The sequence below is a fragment of the Fusarium musae genome, chromosome 2, assembly GCF_019915245.1.
Source record: "Fusarium musae strain F31 chromosome 2, whole genome shotgun sequence".
NCBI lineage: Eukaryota > Fungi > Ascomycota > Sordariomycetes > Hypocreales > Nectriaceae > Fusarium > Fusarium musae.
The window spans coordinates 4,228,046-4,247,816 of NC_058388.1; the positions used below are offsets into that span (position 1 = coordinate 4,228,046).

Genomic DNA, 19,771 nt, shown 5'->3' on the forward strand with positions numbered 1-19,771 from the left:
TCTAGGAATCCCTCTTTCAGCTTTCCAAAAACACCTGTAACCAATGATTACTCCTCTACTCCGCGCCTCATTAGAATCATAAAAGCTCTCTTACATAGAGATACAGACTGAACTTGTTATTTCATGTCATGTTTTCGCACATTAAATCCATCAACTCGTTACGCCATACACCACATGAGATCTGCTCTCGTATCGCTGCTTGTGAAAGCTGTTCATCTGCCTCCTGTAGTTCTCTTGGACCTCTCCCCAGAGTCCGCGATGGCGTTCTTGTATGCACTTGAGCAAGTCACCTTCCTTCTTGATCTTGCAATGGCAGACATTTGGTGTGCCACAGAACTTAGCTCGTGCCTGCGGAGTTGGAAATTTGATGCTAAGACGTTTGAGGTTGGGCCAGTTGACACTGTCGCTTGTCGAGGCAGGGTTGTTCAGCGCCAACCGGGCCAAGTTCCAGTCCATCTCGCCGTCCGACGGTGACTGCTCATATCTTCGGGCTGAAATAGGAGCATCACCCTTCTTCCTCTCGATTGCCGCGATATCGCAGGATGCCCCATCTCTTCCGGATCGGCGACAGTTGCAGCGCTCTGGATTCATGTTTGTTTCGTCGTCAATCTGAACCGTCACAAACGAGAACTTATCTCCTTGTCGGTTTTGTGTGAATAAGACCAGCATCGGCTTCACTGGGCGCTTGTGAAGGAGCCCTGTGGAATTTGTTCCTGTAGAAATGCTAACACTTCGAACATCGCTATTCGATGAGTTACTGTTGCTTGAGACGCCACTCGATATGCTGAAAGAACGCCCGTTATTGGTCATAGTTGTACTGCTGGAAGGAGGCGGAAAGAGAGAACTGGAACGCCGAGGAGATGGGGTTGATCCGACTGGCTTCCGGGGTGGAGCCTGTCGCGGCGGTCCCGGTATCGGGAAGAAGCTCTGTCGTTCTACAGGCGATGATCCTATCGGCTCTGGGGAAGTTCTTCCCGGCCACGATCCGTAGAACTCGGGCCCTGTGGGCTGTCTCTGTCGTATGGTTGGAAGGCTTGGGTGACGGCCAGGGGGACCCATAGCGAAGCCATCTCCGCCATTTCCGTAAGACGAGAACGTCTGCGCCGGTGATGCAAATGGCCTGCTCCCTGAAAGGGGCGAACTTGGCATCGCTCCAGAGGCAAGGGTCGATATGGAGTTTTGACGGCTTGATGAAGCCTTGATGGTGTTGACTGCGGCATCGCTATTGGTGACAAGCGAGCCCTCGGTTGATTTGGGTATCCAGAGTTGAAGGCAAGCGTTCTCCATGATTGTCTCTTTGACGCCACCCAGGACGAAAATGACTTGACAGTCGTACTGCGTGGCAGAGGCCCATGGCTTGAATCCAGTGACCGCTTGCTGGAACCTCAGTATATCAGCTCCGTCCATGAAGTCCAGCCTTGCGATTCTCTCGTTCTGTCTTAGGATGATCTCTTGTGTCATATGAGCGCCTGTGGGCAATGCGTATTGTGGGTTAAAGACCATTGTGGTGATGTCGAAGTCAAATTTCTCAGCTGTGAAAGTTAGCATTTGACGTCGAGAAGAAAAGGGCCTACTGACTTTGCTGCCTTGGTTTTCCCGATCCCGCTTGAGCAGATCCAGACATGATGATTCTGAATCTTCGCCCATCTGCGTCTAGCCTTCGAAGGAGCTTGGCTTTCTTCTCGATACCTGGGCTATAGCTCTGTAGGTTTCTGCTATCGTTAGGCTTCAAAACGAAACTGGGGGTTATGTCAAGCTTACACCTCTAGCAGTTGTTCCATCATCTCGTCTTTTGTAACAAGGTCAACAAGAGGGGCGGGTTCTTTCTCTGGCCAGATCGTGAACATGTCTCGTTTGAGCGTCGAAATGATTATTCTTGGCGTCACCAACTCGCGGCCAAATCGAGCGCATTGGGATGATAGGTCCTACTCTCGTTAGTCTGTACGTCACATGTAATTACACGCACGACTTACATCTTCCAGTTGCCGGGCGTAGGATGGCCAGTGGGAAGTGTCCTTATCCGCCTCCCGCAAAGCAGGGGCCGCCTGAATTCTCTTGAAAATCCATACACACTTCAACAAGTTGAGATACTGGTCAACCGTCGGAACACGTTCTTCAACAACCATACCAGACTTGAAGTTGATTGTGCTCTTATGAAAGTTCAGTATGAATGCATCCGACAGCTCGGTGAGCTCGAAGTCCGCCTCGGTGCGATACTCGGAGTGACCAGTGAGCGCTGCAAACCGGAACTGTTCGTCCAAGTCCACCGGCACTTCTAGTAGTACAACACTGCGCTGAACTCTTTGGTCGAGGGCTTCATCAAGGTCAGGGATAAGAACTCCCATCAGACGGCGGATGTCATGATGAGCAGCTGTGATGCGGTCCGCGAGGTCTCGATGCATGAGCTCAATATCTTGTCGTACCCGTAAAAGGAGATCACTGACCTCATCAGCTTATGAAACAGTACCAACTTGATGCACTTACACTTCAAACGGTTTCAGGACGTGCAGGATCTTCGAGTTGTGCAGCGTGATCCTTTGGCGCAGTTGATCAGCTGCGGGCTGAACGAGTACATTCCATTCCAGGTTGCGTAAAGGGTTGGTTCCTACACGATATCGACTGTTTGATCTTAGAAGTTCATTGCATTCTCGTAATGTCATCTCGTAGTCCCCAATGATCTGAATCAGCGACGTCCGGTCCCATCGTAGCCTTGCCGGAGCGCCTTGCCGTCTTTGACTCTGGAGAGAGTTGTCTGCCGATGCAACTACTCTGCTAAGGATATCGAGATTCTTGGCGAGACCTCTGACATCTCTTCCAAATTCTTCATATTGTCTTGCTGCCATACAGTCAGCCCGACGTTACATCTACTGAAGCCGAAGGGATGAAGGATTGAGTGATCGCCAGGTACATGTACCTATTCGCGAAGGTTGACATTCAACAAAAGCAGTGCGTTGGCGAAGCCCCGCAAGGCATATCTCGCAGGAGAAACAAAAGCATCGCGCTTGGATCACTTACTTGCATTATGTTCTTCAGACCAGCCAAAGCGGTAGACTTCCCAGGCTAGGCGCCCGAGGCTGATAAGGTCTCCAACCTGGAGAGGGCCTGCCATCGAACGGTGCTATGGTTTCTGTTACAAAAGGGCCTCAGATGGCAGGGACCTGGGCTTTAAACAAAAGCTAAAGGACGATCACTTTGGGAAATGCAGCCGTTAATGGGGCCAGAGTAAGTTGTGGACGAGCGATGGGCAGCAGTATCTTAAGAATTATTGTTAACAGGGCTGTTGCTCAAGAGGCCAACGGAGGAAGTGTGACTGAGCTTCACCCGGGATGATCTAATTGGTATGGGTAACACCCACACGCTCGCCCCAAATGAAAGAGATGCAAGGGCCAGATGAGTCTTCAGGAAAGAAGATAAGAACGCAGCTTGCAAGCTCTGTACGGGAGACGCGTGCGGTCCGGAGTGGCTGGCCACGGCTGACACAAAATCGAGGAACCTCGCCGCAGAGAGAGGAAAGCGCTCTTCCCAGGCACCGATGACAGACTGGCACGGAGGCGTGGCTGATTCGGTCAGTCAACAGGGCATCGGTTACTCATGTGGGCTACCAGCGCGAGCATGCGGGGTGGAGGAGGGCCAGGGACGGACGACAGCTTGATTGCCCTTATCAATAAGCATGCACCTAGCTGTTGGACCTTTGGTTGTTTGAAAGCCCTATGCTTCTTTGCTTCTTCGCTATAATCCAGGTCGGACATATGACGGAGAACACAATATGATCGATCTTGTGTCATCCCAAGTCAAGTCGCACGTCCCCCCATGCTTCAGACAAGTTAACCCGAGGACGAGGTTTTGATACCCGGGGTTCTTTCAGCTCAGGCTTGGCATGTCTGTGAGCCATGTCTGAGATGCATCAGGGCTGTGTAATGCAGGGTTGGCAGATTGGCTGTTGAAGCGATAAAAACGGCGCTAGAAATGCAACGGCTAGCGCTGCGGTTTTTGATGTGGTTGAGAGCTGGAAAGGTATGGACAAGGCGTTTTGGTAGGCAATAAGGCTGCGGAATTCTTGTCTAAAGTGAGGGGAAGTCTGCCTAGAACGACCAGCCCCTGCAGGGAGTTGATAAGGTCACACGATGGTGATGAGGCTTGAATTCCGCCCTCTGCTTGGTCAGTCTGCCATTTTGGGCTGATTGCTCTACGCCCGGCTTTGGTGTGATCGTCGAACCCTGCCTGCATGAGTTTCGAGAGCGTTACTTAATACCCATGGTCCCAGATAGCTGTGTAGCTCATACCGTAGCTTGCTCTTTGCCATTGTTTGTATCAATTCTGAGAGTTGGTTGACTCGTTGCCAACTTTGGCTTCGAATTGACGTGTAAGCTGGTTCCCAGACCAATCTCCAGTCTTTCGTCCTCTCTGAGCTGCAGCTTTCAGCTGCATACAGACCACACAATGAACGACTTTGCAGCATATCAGGAGCACAGCCGTGAGCCACCACGACGTGAAGAGCCAGAATGGGACAGCGACCGTTCGGTGATCTTTAGGGAAACCGACAATCCCAATGGCATCTTTACATCAGCACCCAAGGAAGCCTTCAAGCTTGGGTACTTTGATGTCATGTGCCTGGTTCTCAACCGAATGATTGGTAAGTTCCCATTGCTTTCGGAGGTTATTCGACATGATTTCTTGAGATTTCGCAGATGCATTTCATGATGGATTTTGGTGATGTTGTGTTGAAGTTGAATTTAAGTTGAGAACCCATAGCATAGATCGGATGGGACCCAAGTGGGGAAGTCTGCTTATATCAAGATCCATGGTTCGCTCCTTCTGGCCCAGGCTTGAGTTTCAATGTGTCAGAACAATGCAGTTTTCTCTTTGAGGAAGTTGCTATAGTATGTAGTTCTGAGGGTATCACGATATTGAAACTTGGTGTTTTGGTCAAGAGCAGCAATGAGGCCTGGAAACACTGTGCTACTCTATTTACTTTGTGAACGAATCGCTAACTCTCATCACAGGAACCGGCATCTTTAATTCGCCACAGAGAGTAATGGAAGGAACCCGTTCAACGGGCGCGTCTCTTCTTCTCTGGCTGGCGGGCATCATATACTGTCTCTCAGGCGTTCACGTCTACATAGAATACGGTCTCAATGTTCCCCGCTACACCATCAACGGTATTGAACAGAGCGTACCTCGCAGCGGCGGTGACCTCAATTACCTCCAATATGTCTATCAAAAGCCCGCATACAGAAGAGGCACTGTACTTTTGAGTACATGCATGTTCGGCTTCTGTTTCGTGGCTCTCGGAAACATGGCAGGCAACTGTATCAGCTTTGCTACAAGAGTGCTATACGCATCTGGCAATACTGACCCAGCTCCTGGAGCAATCAGGGGTATTGCTATCGGAATAGCAATCCTCACTTGCTTCATTCATACCTTCTCTCGACGAGCAGGCATTCTTCTCAACAACATGTTGGCAATGATCAAAGTCATGATCCTTCTGCTCATCATCGTGACAGCTATTGTGGTTGGTGCCGGAGCTTTGAAGACTACCAAGGGTGAGAAGGTCAAGAACTACATCTCGGAAAACACTCAGCCATCTCGTGCCTTTGCAGACTCCGGTGATGCCAATGGCTTTGCTCACGCTTTCTTGGCCATTATCTTCAGCTTCTCTGGCTTCGAACAGCCCAACTACGTCATGGGTGAGATTAGCAGGCCAAGGCGAAAGCATCCAATCGCCATGATGCTTGGTGTCGGTATTGCCATTGTTCTTTACATGGCCGTCAACATCTCATATGTAAATATTGTTTCCCTTCCCTACGTAATCGTATTCTAACCCTTCTCAGATGGTCGTGGTCCCAGAAAAGGATCAAATAAGTACCAACGTAGCGCAAGAGTTCTTCGAAAGAACTCTCGGCTCCCTGACAGAAGATGAGACTGGCCAGCGGATCTTCAACGCTTTTCTTGCCATATCAAGCATGGGAAACATCATCGTGATGACCTACACTGCTGCACGGGTAAAGCAAGAGATCGCCAAGGAAGGCATCATTCCTTACGCCAAGTTCTTTGCTCAAGACGGCGACATCTCTTTGGGTCGATTGCTATCATGGCTCAAGAAGAAGGGCATGTTCAGTTCTCTTCTGAGCACACGTTGGCTCTCCCCCGAAGACCATAGAGAGAGAACGCCTGTTGGTGCCTTCGTTCTGCACCTTACATCCTGCTTCATTCTTATCTTTGCCACTTGGGGTATGGACTACTTCAATTCATATACTTTACTTACAAGTCTGAGCGCATATGTCATCAATGCCTTCTTTGGCATCTTTCTCGGTCTCGGTATCCTGATCCTCCGATTCAAGGGACCACCACAAACAGACAAGGACGAGATTCATAGTCCAGCAGCAGTCCCCCAGACTTGGCGACAGATGACCGGCAAGCACATCAGCCCAACACTCAGCGTTATATGCGCAGTTATATACGTAATCGGTGGCCTGTGGCCCATCGTCACTATCTGGATCAAGCCCTCAACACCACAAAGTCTCCAGTGGTGGCTTGTCCCTGTCATCACATGGTCTGTCATTGGTGGAAGCATTCTCTGGTTCCTCGGCTTCGTCTCTTTTGCTTGGCGCCGGAAACACAAGAGGAATGAGATCTTTGTCGTGGAGAAGAAGCCTGAGTTCGAAAGCGCCGATGGCTCTGACGACTCGGGAGAGAAGTCGGGCGGTTATGTGCTTGTACACGAGACAGTTTACCTGAGTTGGATCGCAGGGGAAGTCCATGAGTCAAGAGGAACTGGCCGGACGGGCTTTGACGAGCAGGCAGACACGATACCGGTACCTGCGGCGAGCCGATATGCTGGCACTGACTTTGAAGCATTTTATCAGGACGACCACCAGGGTGCAGCAGCAACAAGAGGGTATAATACAGGATATAGGCCATGAGTTACTCGTGATCTAAGTACATATGATAATGAAGAACATGTTTGTAATGGTATGATTGTGGGCGGTGATGCATGACACGCATTGCAGATGTTTAGTTTGATGGTAAAGTGGCAACGAGATCCATCTCCTGCCTCTCTGGGACATGAGCTAAAACGGAACAAAAAGTGCTGAACCTGAGTGTATAATTTTTATTCAATTCTTGGAAGAGGATAGTACTCGTGCAGCAGATGCCCATTGTTTGGACATAAATTGTCCGTCACAGATATAAGTCCTGGTGATATAGGGTAGCCTGAACCTCCGGAAACCGCGATGATTTTGACTGTGCCCTTCTTCCGTGAAGAAATGATAACTGCTGTACTCATGTCAACCTAGCCGTTGATAACGTGCTCATGTTCTGATCTACTGTTATTCGGACCAAATCTCGACTTGTAAATGAAGTTGCGATCATTTGATGCTTCCACCCACTGACTGTTTGTACATCAAACATAGCGTCGCGTAAACAGAAGGACAGGTTTCAACATCATGAAAATAGGTTGGGATCACAAAAAGATAAGTTGATTTATTCTTGGTATTCCTTCAGAGCCACCTCTTGTAAACACAGCGCCGCAACCCCGTCCTTTTAGCCAACATTATCGCCGGTAATTAAAATGGTCTATTGCCGTTCAGTGTGCCACGTTACGTGTAAGAAGTCGTATGTTGTCCACAAATCCTTCCACAAGTTCTTGATAGCGGTGAGGTCTTGAGCTCGCTGCCTTGCTCCCTTGGTCGATTAGAAGCTTCGAGTCGAGTTCAATCTCAAGTTCATGCTCCTTCTCTTTTACCTAAACTATTGTTAGTTGAGCTGAAATACCATCTGAGGCTTTGGGGACTTACTCCATGGCGATCTTGTATGACCTGCGTGAGGTCAACCTGGTAGGGCCCGTGTGTGTAACTGAGTCTGTCCTTGTTTCGCTCAGGGTTTTCCCCACGATCACGATTTGGAAGCTGCTCCAGTTCTTCCACCGAGCCATCCCAGTTCATTTCGAGGTTGATACTGATTCGACAATCCATTGGTAAAATCGGGAAGTGGATATCTAGGTCAGCTACACGCGCCTTGATGATCTTGGCAATAACCTTGTTGTCCTTTTGGTTGTATGTGACTCGCACGCGGACTGCTCTTCGCAATCCCAGTCGGCTTTGGACACATCCAGGTATTCTTGCTTGTAGATCTGGCGGAATCTCGAAAAACCGGTCTCTCTCTCTCCGGTGCAGAGCAACGATGGGTACACGTTGGCTGCCTGCTGGATTCATGGGATGTGTGATTTTGACCAGTTCGTTTAGGTAGTCGTTCATCTTCTTGTGTGAGCCCTAAAGCATCATTAGCGATGGTAAAGAATGAGGAAGATGCTGAAACACTCACTTCCGTCATGCTACTCTTAAAAGCTACACGACTGTTGTCCATCAAGATGCATTCAGACGCAATACCTCGATCAACTCGTTGATTGGTATCTCTGTCGATGAGAGTGCCCAATTTCGCTTCAATTTCAAACTGGATCCCGCGACTACTGATTTCCCTCATATCTGGGGTGTTGATAACATTGAGGAAGAGGAAATCAGCCACTTGTCTTGATACGTCCTCAAAAGGTTTGAGGCCAGTAAGACTCGGTTCCCAAGGTCCGAGGATCTCTGCGGGACCTGGTTCAGCGGCGGGAACGTGAGGAGGGTTGCCCCGGTTCGTCTCTGGCGAGGCATGGCGACTGGGGCGGGCGTTCTCCTTCTTTCCATTAAGATTTGAATGGGCTCTCTTTTGTAGCACAAAGTTCGCATTCGTAGGCATGCCGTTCATTTTTCGAGCATCTTGTGCCCAGATAGGCGGTTGTGAGTAGCGTCTTCGCTTTTTGATTGCCCCAGCTGCTGGTACACTGGAAGAAGCCGACTCAGATTCGCGCTTCACAGCAGCGCCGCCGTTAATCTCGCTGGGCCTCATTCGTTTCTCATCTGGTTCTTGTCTGGGACTGTCGCGATCCTCAAGCTTGCGCTTGGCAGGAGTTGCAGCGCGTTCTGTGTCAATGGCCATTGGCTGGGCTGGTTGGGGTATGGGAGCCGATTGAGCTAGTTTGACTTTGGCGTCTGCTGCCGCTGATGCAGCAAGTGGATCGTGGTTACTTTGAATCGACGGGACTCGAGATTTGGGACTAACGGATGGGCTTGGAGCTCGCTCACTGTGCGATTGGGATCGTCGGTGTACGTCGGGGGCAGGCGAACCGTAGCTACTAGATATGCGCTTCGCGTGAAGCGGAGGCGGAGGTGAGCTCTGTACTTGTGCTTGTACCTGTGCCTGTGCTTGCGGTATGGGGGCCCCAGTGTAGGAAAGTCTTTGTTGGTAAGGACTCGAAGGCTGTGCAAAACCACCTGTAACAGATGCTTGTCGAGATCCGGCAGACAGAGGAGGACCGACAGGAGTGGGTGGTTGTGAAGGTTGGCGATTGTGTTCGGCAGGCGGTGGGCGCGAAGCTGTGACAGGACTACCTTGAACAAAAGAACTGTAAGGATGATGTGGTTGAGCGGATGTTGGAGTCGGAGTAGAGTGAGCAGAATGACTAGCTGAGGGAGGACGCTGATTCAGATATTGCTGCGTCTGTGGGATAGCGCCTTGTGGGTGTTGTTGCTGAGTCGGAGGATAATGACCAGGTGCATGGCCTGGTGGCACGCCTTGTGGGACCTGAGAGAAGCTTTCCCGAGTTGCGTATTGAGTAGGTGAATATTGGTGTCGCTGGACTGGACTGGCCATCTCCCCCGGGGACTGAGTTGGTGGAAAAGGATAACCTGCGGCAGCCGCTACGGCCGACGGAGTCGTTGATGTTCGATAAGGGGATTGACCTGGAGTCTGGACACTTGGGGACCGTGGATCGTGAAAAGAGCCTGTTGGCTGTAGCGGAGGGGGTGCAGGACGTCCTGGATATGGCCCGGGTGCCTGGTACGGAGATTGTGGTGGATACGCACCAGGCGGTGGTTGATGGGGAGATGGGTGAGGATGCGACGGTGGTCGTGACTGAGCGTGATGGGGATGGCCAGCATGCGGAGGATATTCTTGTGGCATCGGTTTGCCTGGTGAGGGTTGCGGCGGTGGATGGCGGCCGTACTCGCGATAGTACGGAGGAGGAGCGGGTGCTTGGGCCGGACTCTGCGATGGTCGCTGTATCTGCTGGGGGTGAGGTTGCTGCTGCTGTTGATGTAGCTGCGGCGGCGGTTGCGGTTTCGGCGCAGGTTTGGCCGGAGCGCGATCGCCGCCGTCAGATGTATTAAGAACTGAGCGGAGATCCATGGCGATGGTGTTGTGATGAGGGGAGAATGAAGATTCTGCGACAACACGACGCCTCGAAGTTTCGGCGCGAGGAGACCACAAAGCAATTGCAGTGCGGGTCGCTTGTCTTGAACCAGGTAGTCGACGCGGCGGGAGCGCAACTGAGTACAGACAGATGTTGTCCTCAACTGATATAGATCTATGACGCTGTTGAGGCGATGGAGGACGTTCGTTGTCGCGCGAGGAGGACGGCGCAGGTGGACATGGATGACTGGTTGGGATGTTCCTACGTCGCCATGGCGAGGCTGCCACGCTGTCGAATTGACGATTGACGATTGGCGAATAGAAATCGCGTACAGAAACAGATGGACGCGGCTGAAAGATGATCGTTCGGGTGATACTATCGATGGATCGTGTGCGCTGGAGGTTATTCGCGACTTGGAATAGTTCTAGGATTGATTAATATTTTGTGTTGGTGTCCTGTCGTCGTTTTCTGGCGACAAACAAAGATGGACAGGCGACAGCCTGACGCTAGAGCTCCAGGGATATGCCCATGGGCGGTACGGAGTACTACCTCACCTAACTCAACTGTACGTACTGGACATGGCCCAGGGACAAATTTTATTAGCAGCGATAGCGTTTTCCAAGCCCAAACAATTTTTACTAGCAGTACATGCTCCGTGCTGCGAGCTCAATGGAGATCTAGGTACCGATCATCAAACCCCCGGAGAGGCTTAGCATTACGCAAATCAGGTTAGCGAATTAAAGATGAGACACGCTACTTGTCACTTTTCCATATGTCCCGAGATAAATTGCACCAGACTCAAACGCCAGGGTCAGACTCCGATTCCTGTGGAGGGTCAAGTCCTTTGCAACCTCCTTAAGCTTAAAGGACATCAGCCTTATCGACTCAGAATGTTTATATGATCTTCTCATAAGCATTGGCTTACTCCAAAAACTGCGATGTTTCTCACATAAAGAGAACTTGTATTCGACGTCATAGTCGAGTGACGAACCAGGGGTAGCAGAGCTCCATGGGATTTGGAGTTCAGCTTCACAGTAGCAACATTAGTAGATACGAGCGCTAACCACAAGTTCATTGAACAAGAGGTGCGGCAGTACGTGCATTAGCATCGTACAATGTACATCGGAATCTAGTCAAAGTTAGTCCAAAGCTGATTGCGTATCATATGAAGCTCTAGTTTCCATGCTAGTTCAAGTACTGCGGCTGAGGCCAACGTTATGGCTGCCCTGGGAGCAAGAAAACATTATACCTTAGTAAGGGGTGCCAAAATAAACTCTGTAAAAGATATACTAAACTCATACTAATGATTACCTGTCTGTTTGTCATTTATGGTTGAGGCCCTGAGTTTTCTTTACTCCCCTATGGCAGAGCCTCTTACGGCAAGTCTGTAATGCCTGCATAGGCCTAGTCAGCTAGATGACAGACATGGAGCCGTGTAAGTGTTGTGGTAATGTTTGACATGTAGTTTGCTTGCGATATCCTCGCTCGAATCGCCAAGGAGTAGGATAAATTTCTAGATAACGTTTATGGGATGACTGCCGCCCATGAGGTTGCGCTTTAGCCTGCGAACACAGGTGATGAATGAGAACACGATATTTCCCCCCAGAATATAAGCTTTTACCCAGAAGCTTTCACGATGACCAATAAATCTTGCTGCAAGCCCTAGGGCACTGCAAAGGGTACCAGACAACGTTTATGAACTCGATTTCTGCGGTCCCGATTGGAAAATATCAGTCATCACCATCGCTCTAAGTTGGTCGACTACATCCATGTTTCCCCCTGATTACACGTTCAGTTTCCCCTGATAGCAAGACAATATCCTGAATGAATACTCTTCCCCAAACAGCTCTTCTGGTGGAAGACCACGTCTGACGGGGAAAGGATTCGTTAAGGCTTGTGCGGTTCTTCTCTACACTGGATATTGCTTTATATGGCTTTGATAAATAACTCTCACGTATGTATGGAGGAGGAAGTGTGAGATATGGCTAAGGCGGCCTGTAAATTTGACATGCCACAAAGAGCTATGAATGAGTACGTGCACATGACCTTTCAAACTCCGTCACATCTCAGCGCGCTCGCGGTACTCCATGGTGCAATCCATTTCCCTGTCGCGTGCTATCTTGGATTTGGGGGTTGCTTGGAGACATCCAGTAGTCACGTGCTTGTCATGGTTGGAGTCGAGAGCTTAGTAATTTTGCACCTGCCTGGAGCTCTAGTTGGCCCGTGCACCTACTGCAAGGCAGAGCTGTGCCTGACGTGGACCTTTCTCGGAATGACCCTGCTGGAGCAAAACACCAACCAATTCATCGCCTCCGACTCTTGTAATTCTCTTGATATCTCCTTTGTTTCTGCACAAACTCTATAATTCCGTCCTCTGGCCCTGTTTATGCCATTGGGCCTACACGGAAATAACGCATTCTCTGTTGCTCGACCATTCTTAGCCCAGCAACCTCTCGCATCGCCGCTCGCATTGCTACGAACCTCTCTAGCACGCCCACACGATCCCTTATACTCTGCCAAGATGCCCGGTATCGTCTCGGCTACCGGCGTCCTCGCCTTCCTTACCGATGAGGAGCCCGAACTCAAGGTCTTCGCTCTGCAGACCCTGAACGACGATATAGATACCGTCTGGACTGAGGTCGCTGCTGTGTTGACACAGATGTACGTCATCTTCGTGTCTCGCCTTCATGGTGTGATAAGCTTTACTAACATTGTCTCCCAGCGAGGCACTCTACGAGGACGAGTCGTTTCCTGAGCGTCAGCTCGCTGCTCTTGTCCTTGCCAAGGTCTACTACCATCTCCAGGCCTACAATGATAGCATGGTCTTTGCCCTCGCCGCCGGCGACCTTTTCAAGCTCGATTCCCCTGGCGAGTTTGAGGAGACCATTATCTCGAAATGTGTCGACCAGTACATTGCAGTAAATGCTGCGAAGAAGGCGGCTCCTCAGGCGTCAAAGAACACCGATCTCCCCGAGCTGGCTACTACCTTCGCCAGCGGCGCTGAGGGTGCTGTCATGTCACCTACTACACCTTTTTCGCAGACAACCCTACCTCCCAAGTCTCTTCTTTCTCGCGACTCGATCGACAACACGATGCTCGAGGCCACCTTCCAGCCTGCTTTCAAGCAAGGCCGCTCTGGCTCTATCGCTGAGCTCCCCGACCAGGCCACTGGCTCGCTTCAGAGAGTCGTTGAGAGACTTTTTGAAAGCTGCCTAGAGCAGGGCCGCTACAGGCAAGTGGTGGGTATTGCGGTTGAGGCCAAGAAACTGGATGTTCTTCGAAGCGTCATCAAGCGCGCTAGCGATGATGAGAAGAAAGCCAAGTCTAACCCTCTCGAAAACTCACCTGGCCCTGCAGAGGATCTAATGGAATACACACTGGGTATTTGCATGGACATCGTCCAGGAGAGAGCCTTCCGAACCGAAATTTTGAGGCTAATTCTCGATCTCCTCAACGATATTCCCAACCCTGATTACTTTGCCATCGCCAAGTGTGTCGTTTACCTTAACTCAGATGAGGAAGCATCTCGCATGCTCCGTAATCTCGTTGAGAAGGGCGACCGTTCTTCCATCGCCAACGCCTATCAAATTGCTTTTGACCTTTATGACAACGGTACGCAGGAATTTCTCGGCAAGGTTCTTGCATCACTCCCAGCTAGCAAGCCTGTCAAGAAGGAATCAGACGAGAATGGTGAACAATCCAACGAGGGCGAATCTCTGCTTCAGAACAAGCAGGAAGACCCCGAAAACGAGCTTCCCGAACCAGTATCCAAGGCCTATTCCAATATCCGAGAAATTCTTGATGGCAGCAAGACGATCCGTCTTAACCTTGAGTTCCTCTATCGCAACAACCGAACCGATTTGAGCATCCTCAACAAGGTCCGCGACAGTCTCGAGGGCCGAAACTCCATCTTCCACACGGCGGTCACATTTTGCAACGCCTTTATGAACCAAGGAACTACAAACGACAAGTTTTTCCGCGATAACTTGGAGTGGTTGGGCAAGGCAGTCAACTGGTCCAAGTTTACGGCGACTGCTGCTCTCGGTGTTATTCACCGCGGAAACCTTTCTCAATCTAGAAAGCTCCTCGAACCTTATCTTCCCCGACAAGGTGGCCTCAGCAGCGGCTCTATCTTTAGCCAGGGTGGCGCTCTCTACGCATACGGACTGATCCACGCCAACCACGGAGCCGATGCTCTGGACTACCTCAAGGAACAGTTTGGCCAGGCTGAGGAAGAGGTCGTTCAGCATGGTGGTGCTTTGGGTCTGGGTATTGCTGGCATGGCCACTGGCGACTGGGAAATTTTTGAGAAGCTCCGAGAAATCCTCTTCCAGGATTCTGCACTTAATGGTGAGGCTGTTGGTTTGGCCATGGGTCTTATCATGCTTGGCACTGGAAATGTCAAGGCTCTGGAGGATATGATTACATATGCGCATGAAACTACGCATGAGAAGATTGTCCGTGGTCTTGCTATTGGTATGGCACTTATTATGTTTGGCCGTCAAGAAGGAGCCGATGTTCTTATTGAAGGACTTCTCAACGACCCTGATCCCACGCTGCGATACGGTGGTATCATGACTGTTGCTCTTGCCTACTGCGGTACCGGCAGCAACAAAGCTATCCGAAAGCTCCTTCATATTGCTGTTAGCGATGTCAACGATGATGTCCGCCGTATCGCCGTTATGAGTCTGGGCTTCATCCTCTTCCGCAAGCCTGGAAGCGTGCCTCGTATGGTTGAGCTCCTTTCTGAATCATATAACCCTCACGTGCGATACGGTTCCGCCATGGCTCTGGGTATCTCATGCGCTGGCACAGGCCTGGACGAGGCCATTGACCTGCTCGAACCTATGATGAAGGACCCCACAGACTTTGTCCGACAGGGTGCCCTCATTTCTCTTGCTATGATTCTTGTTCAGCAGAACGAGGTCATGAACCCCAAGGTTTCATCGATCCGCAAGACTCTGAAGAAGGTGGTTGGCGACCGTCACGAGGATGCCATGACCAAGTTTGGTGCTGCCCTCGCGCTTGGTATCATTGATGCTGGTGGCCGCAACTGCACCATCGGCCTCCAGACCCAAACTGGCAACCTCAATATGGCCGGCATTGTTGGCATGGCTGTATTCACACAATACTGGTACTGGTTCCCCTTCACCCACTTCCTGTCGCTAAGCTTCTCTCCCACGTCCATCATTGGACTTGATCACGATCTCGAGATGCCTAACTTCAAGTTCCACTGTGCTACAAGACCTAGCCTTTTCGATTACCCTCCCGAGCAAGAAGTCAAGACGGAAGAAGGTCCTGCTCTGATTGCCACCGCAATTCTATCAACAACTGCGCAGGCCAAGCGACGGGCTCAGAAGAAGGAGCGTGCTCAGCGAAGAGAGAGCATGGAAATCGACACCGCCCCCTCTAAGAGTGGTGGCGACAAGATGGACGTGGACGAGGACAAGAAGGCGGATGAGGCTAAGGATAAGAAGGAAGAGCAAGAGAAGGAACAGGCGGCTTCTGCTGATACCAAGAAGAAGCCCGAGAAGGAGAAGGTTGGCTATGAAATCGAGAACATGACCCGAGTTCTTCCTGGTCAACTCAAGTATATCAGCTTCCCTGCTGGCCGATACAAGCCCGTCAAGAAGGTGAGCATACATGTCTTGCTGCGTAGTTTACATTGCTAATATTTTACAGCCTACTGGTGGTCCCCTGCTTCTGCACGATAGTCAGCCCGACGAGGAGAAGAGTTTACTTGAGGAGAAGCTGAAGAAGGTTACAACTGAACGTGCCCCTGTGGCAGGCCAACAAACTGGACGGGGCGGACGTGGCGGAGCTCAACGTGCTGTGCTTGATAGTCTTGCTGAGTCTCGGGGAGGAGCCAACAGCGCTATGCTTGGACAGTTGCTTCGCAACCAGGGCCGATCGCCATTTGGTTTGCTCGACGCTGAGCCCCAGACTCCTGGTGGCAACGCCTCAGGCGCCGCTGCTGCTGCGGGTGTATTGACGGCCGTCGACGAAGACTCCGAAGACGATGAAGAGGCTCCTGTTCCCAAGGAGTTCGAGTACTTCACCGATGCTGGGGAGGATGACGATGATGACGACGAGTAGGGGTGAATATGTCTCGAAGCAGTTCAAAAGCGAGGGCGATACTGTGGAGATAGTTGGATTGTACACTTAGAAGGGCAGATCATGCGAATAGAGCGGGTACGGAGCGAAGGCTGATGTACAATATGCCTGGGGACGATGTATTCACTTAGTCGAGAATAGAATTGGGTGGTTTACCACCTGTCATCTTATTTTGCCATCAATTCGATTAGAGAATGTTGAATACATTCTGATGTAAGTCGTTCTAACAATTAAGCACCCATTGTGTGTATGGCTGTAATGACCACCATATATCGCTCGTCCAGTAACAAACCCATTCGCCTGCTCAAACTCCAACCATAGGTAGGTAATGACAAAACCCATTACCAATGCTATTCAACCAATTCTACACTTTTGTTTCTGACCCCGTAGGACCATCATCGCAAATCCTCACGCGATGCCACGCTGTAGCAAGATTACCGCGAATATTCCAAGTTGCTGCGTGACTCTCTGGTTGCGTGTTGTACACCTCGTCCGTGGCTTTCACAACAAACATCGCACATCGCTTCCCGGATGGCGCGGGTTCAAACGCCTCTAACGGGACCGCACCGTCAAACTTCCATCTCCGCCAAGCCCAGGCTGCGTGACCATAGCAAGGCGATTCCTCGCCCTCTTTTGTGGAACAGTCGGGAAGGATGGAGGCTTGAGACCAGTTTTTGCCGTTATCAAAGGAGACGTCGACACGGACGATGGCGCGGCCTCCGCCGGAGTATGCGTAGCCAGCCAATGAAGCTGGTTTCGTATAAGTGTGAGAATTGCCACCTTTGGCTGTCCAATCGCCAAGTTTGCACTTTGTAATGGCGCTTTGGACAGGTAATTCTTGAATGGCGGGTGCTGCATCCCAGTCTACTTTGGTCTGGTTCGGGCCAAAACACTTGTAGTCACGTCGCTGCCACTGAGAAGTGCTCTCCTCGTCACTCAGCGTGACATGATTCAACCATTTGACAGATCGCGCAGCAACATGACCAGGAACAATAGCTCGTAGGGGAAACCCATGATCGCGCGGGAGAGTCTGGCCGTTCATTTTGTAGGCGAGTATCACGTCGCCTTGGGGATCAATAGCCTTTTTGATAGGGATCGATGCGCCGTAAGCTTCTAGGCCGTTGAACTGAACGTGCTTTGCTTCTGATTCTCCAGCGAGGCCTGAATGTAGATCAAAGCCTGCATCTGCCAGGACGTCAGAGAGTAAGACGCCTTCCCAGCAGGCGTTTGAGATAGCTCCAGCAGTCCAAGGAAGACCATTTGTTTTGCGGCCAGATTCCTCGTTCATGTGTTTCCGGCGGTTGCCGGAGCATTGAAGAGAGGCTGTGACTTTGTGGGATTTGAAGCGCTTCTTTAGGTCCGCGAGGGTGTATTCTTTTGTGGTTCCATCAGGGAGTTCTATCGTGAGATTATGATCATTCGGGTCCTCGGCTATTGATGGCACCCACATGTGGTTGCGCACGTAGAAAAGGTCGTTAGGCGTGAGAAAGTCATTCGTCATAGCATAGGCTGGCGTCTCTGCGTTTCTGGGCTTCTGCGTCATTGTAATCAAGTCTGGATGTCGAACTGGATCATCCGAGAAAGGATCCTCGATCTCTTGTCGCCCCGGTCGCCCATCGACGAGGTCTGCCGGGTCGACGTACCCAATTAGGTACTGATTTAAAATATCGTAGACATAGTCGTTTTTGTGTATAGAAAAGATATCCCAGTAGGGGTCAATGGAACCGCCAGCAGCGCGAAGGATAACATCACCGCCAGGATGCGCGCCTATCCATTCAGTGATATCGTAGACTTTATCGCGGTGGATGACCCAGGGGTGATCAGAATGAGCATCGTGCTTGCGCACTTCATTGATGCGATATCGAGGAAGCGAAGGATCTCGAGGATCATGGTCGTTTTCGTCATGGGCGATGGCGTCGCATCGCGTAGGAGATTGTTGCGCGAAGCTGTATGCGAGGTAGAAGGAAGCTGCTCCAGCGAGTAGAAATGCGAAGGAAGTGCCTGGATCTCTCGATATCGTCGCAGACTTATCAGAAGCAGGAGGTTTAGTTGATGCAGATCGTGTGAGTCGTGTTGCGATGAAGGTGCGAGATTGTACCCTCGCGGGAGCTTGTGATGTAGGGATAGATAAAGATGGTAGAGGTCGTAGCTGGCTGGCCAAGCGCCGTGTTGATCGCGAGAACATGGCTACAGAAGAAATAAAAGAGAATCAACCCAAATAAGAGCAACAGTGCATCGCCCAAAAACACTTTGTGAGCGCTGTCGCAAAACGAAACAAATCTCTAATAGACGTCACAGTGGACTCGCGATGGATCTCTAACAAAAAATGACGTCGGGGAATATCTCGGAGAACAACCATCGAAACTGTGAGATGAAGAATCTCACTTTATATAAGCCCTTTTCTATTTCATGATAAGCCCAGCGGTGAGCAACGTGAAACGTGACACGTGAACAAGAAGAGCGAGTCAGAAGAAAGCAATTAATTACCTGAGATGAGATGAGATGCCGAGACAACCTAGCATCGTGACTTACAGGTCGCTTTCTTGAGGTTGGTTCACAGAGCGTGGACATCATTTTGGTCGCCGATCAAATTGCAATCGCCGACTGTTTTGCTAGGTAAGGGTAAGGGTAGTAAAAGTTACGTCACTTGACACATCCCAAGATAATATTATTGGTCGACACGCCGAAAGACGCCCGGAATGGAAGGTAAATCCCCCTGAGGGTGTTACGGCTCAGTGATGGGACCCCTGTAATCGCCCTGCAGCCACTTTCTAGCGGCACAACTGCCGGTCAGCCAAATGTTAGTAACCTCGTATCAATCCCCGATGACAAAGATATCGATATCTGTGTGTTCTTCATTAGATAAGGTAGACAGCGCCTTTTTCATCAGATAACATGGACCCTTTGGCGTTCTTAATGGCGCTTGGCCAACCAGAGGACGTACTAGATCAAGCTCTGTATCGGCAAACAGAACAGACTTGAATCCCGGCACGAAAACAGCTTCGTGTGTGCTGTGTGTCCGTGTAAGTTGCACAGATGCCAATCGCCGGAAACTTGTCCTTGGCCGTTCGTTGGCCAAGACAATTTGCTGTCCCTCAACAGATATGGAAAGAGATCTGATGCTCCCCTTGATCATTGAGACTGTTGGCTTGCTGCATGGCTTGTCGCGCATTTGCCTTGCTCCGTGTCAAAGGCACATACCATATGCCAGCATCGCTCTGCAGATTATGATAAGGATAATTATTGACATCAAGTCCTCGCCTACTATGATGAGAAATGCAAATCAAGTCCAACTTGAGAAGAGGAATCTCTGTCTTCTCTTTCATTAGATAGGTACAGTACAGTACGGTTCGGTCTTGGACCGGATTCAATGTTTTCGGCATCCGTTGCTATAGTGTAGCTTGAATAGGTAAGGTAGGTAAGGAT

The 19,771-nt window shown here is 50.5% G+C and overlaps 5 protein-coding genes across 5 annotated transcripts; 2 read left to right on the forward strand and 3 right to left on the reverse strand.

Annotated features, from left to right (window-relative positions):
- Positions 1-150: 150 nt before the first annotated feature.
- Positions 151-3,109, reverse strand: J7337_003190 (uncharacterized protein; the record flags this gene model as incomplete). The annotated part of the gene is made up of 6 exons (XM_044820908.1): positions 151-1,532; positions 1,579-1,694; positions 1,762-1,925; positions 1,974-2,439; positions 2,485-2,836; positions 3,016-3,109. The coding sequence occupies 6 exons, from the start codon at positions 3,107-3,109 to the stop codon at positions 151-153; spliced, it is 2,574 nt and encodes an 857-aa protein (XP_044685208.1).
- Positions 3,110-4,440: 1,331 nt separating this feature from the next.
- J7337_003191 (uncharacterized protein) lies at positions 4,441-6,923 on the forward strand (the record flags this gene model as incomplete). The annotated part of the gene is made up of 3 exons (XM_044820909.1): positions 4,441-4,633; positions 5,106-5,782; positions 5,832-6,923. 3 exons carry the CDS (start codon positions 4,441-4,443, stop codon positions 6,921-6,923), a joined length of 1,962 nt encoding a protein of 653 aa, XP_044685209.1.
- Positions 6,924-7,585: 662 nt separating this feature from the next.
- J7337_003192 (uncharacterized protein) lies at positions 7,586-10,227 on the reverse strand (the record flags this gene model as incomplete). Its single annotated transcript, XM_044820910.1, has 3 exons — positions 7,586-7,744; positions 7,797-8,270; positions 8,323-10,227. 3 exons carry the CDS (start codon positions 10,225-10,227, stop codon positions 7,586-7,588), a joined length of 2,538 nt encoding a protein of 845 aa, XP_044685210.1.
- Positions 10,228-12,752: 2,525 nt separating this feature from the next.
- On the forward strand, positions 12,753-16,327 carry J7337_003193 (uncharacterized protein; the record flags this gene model as incomplete). Its single annotated transcript, XM_044820911.1, has 3 exons — positions 12,753-12,892; positions 12,954-15,864; positions 15,914-16,327. The coding sequence occupies 3 exons, from the start codon at positions 12,753-12,755 to the stop codon at positions 16,325-16,327; spliced, it is 3,465 nt and encodes a 1,154-aa protein (XP_044685211.1).
- A 382-nt stretch (positions 16,328-16,709) lies between these two features.
- J7337_003194 (uncharacterized protein) lies at positions 16,710-18,530 on the reverse strand (the record flags this gene model as incomplete). The annotated part of the gene is made up of 1 exon (XM_044820912.1): positions 16,710-18,530. One exon carries the CDS (start codon positions 18,528-18,530, stop codon positions 16,710-16,712), a length of 1,821 nt encoding a protein of 606 aa, XP_044685212.1.
- Between the last annotated feature and the right edge of the window lie 1,241 nt (positions 18,531-19,771).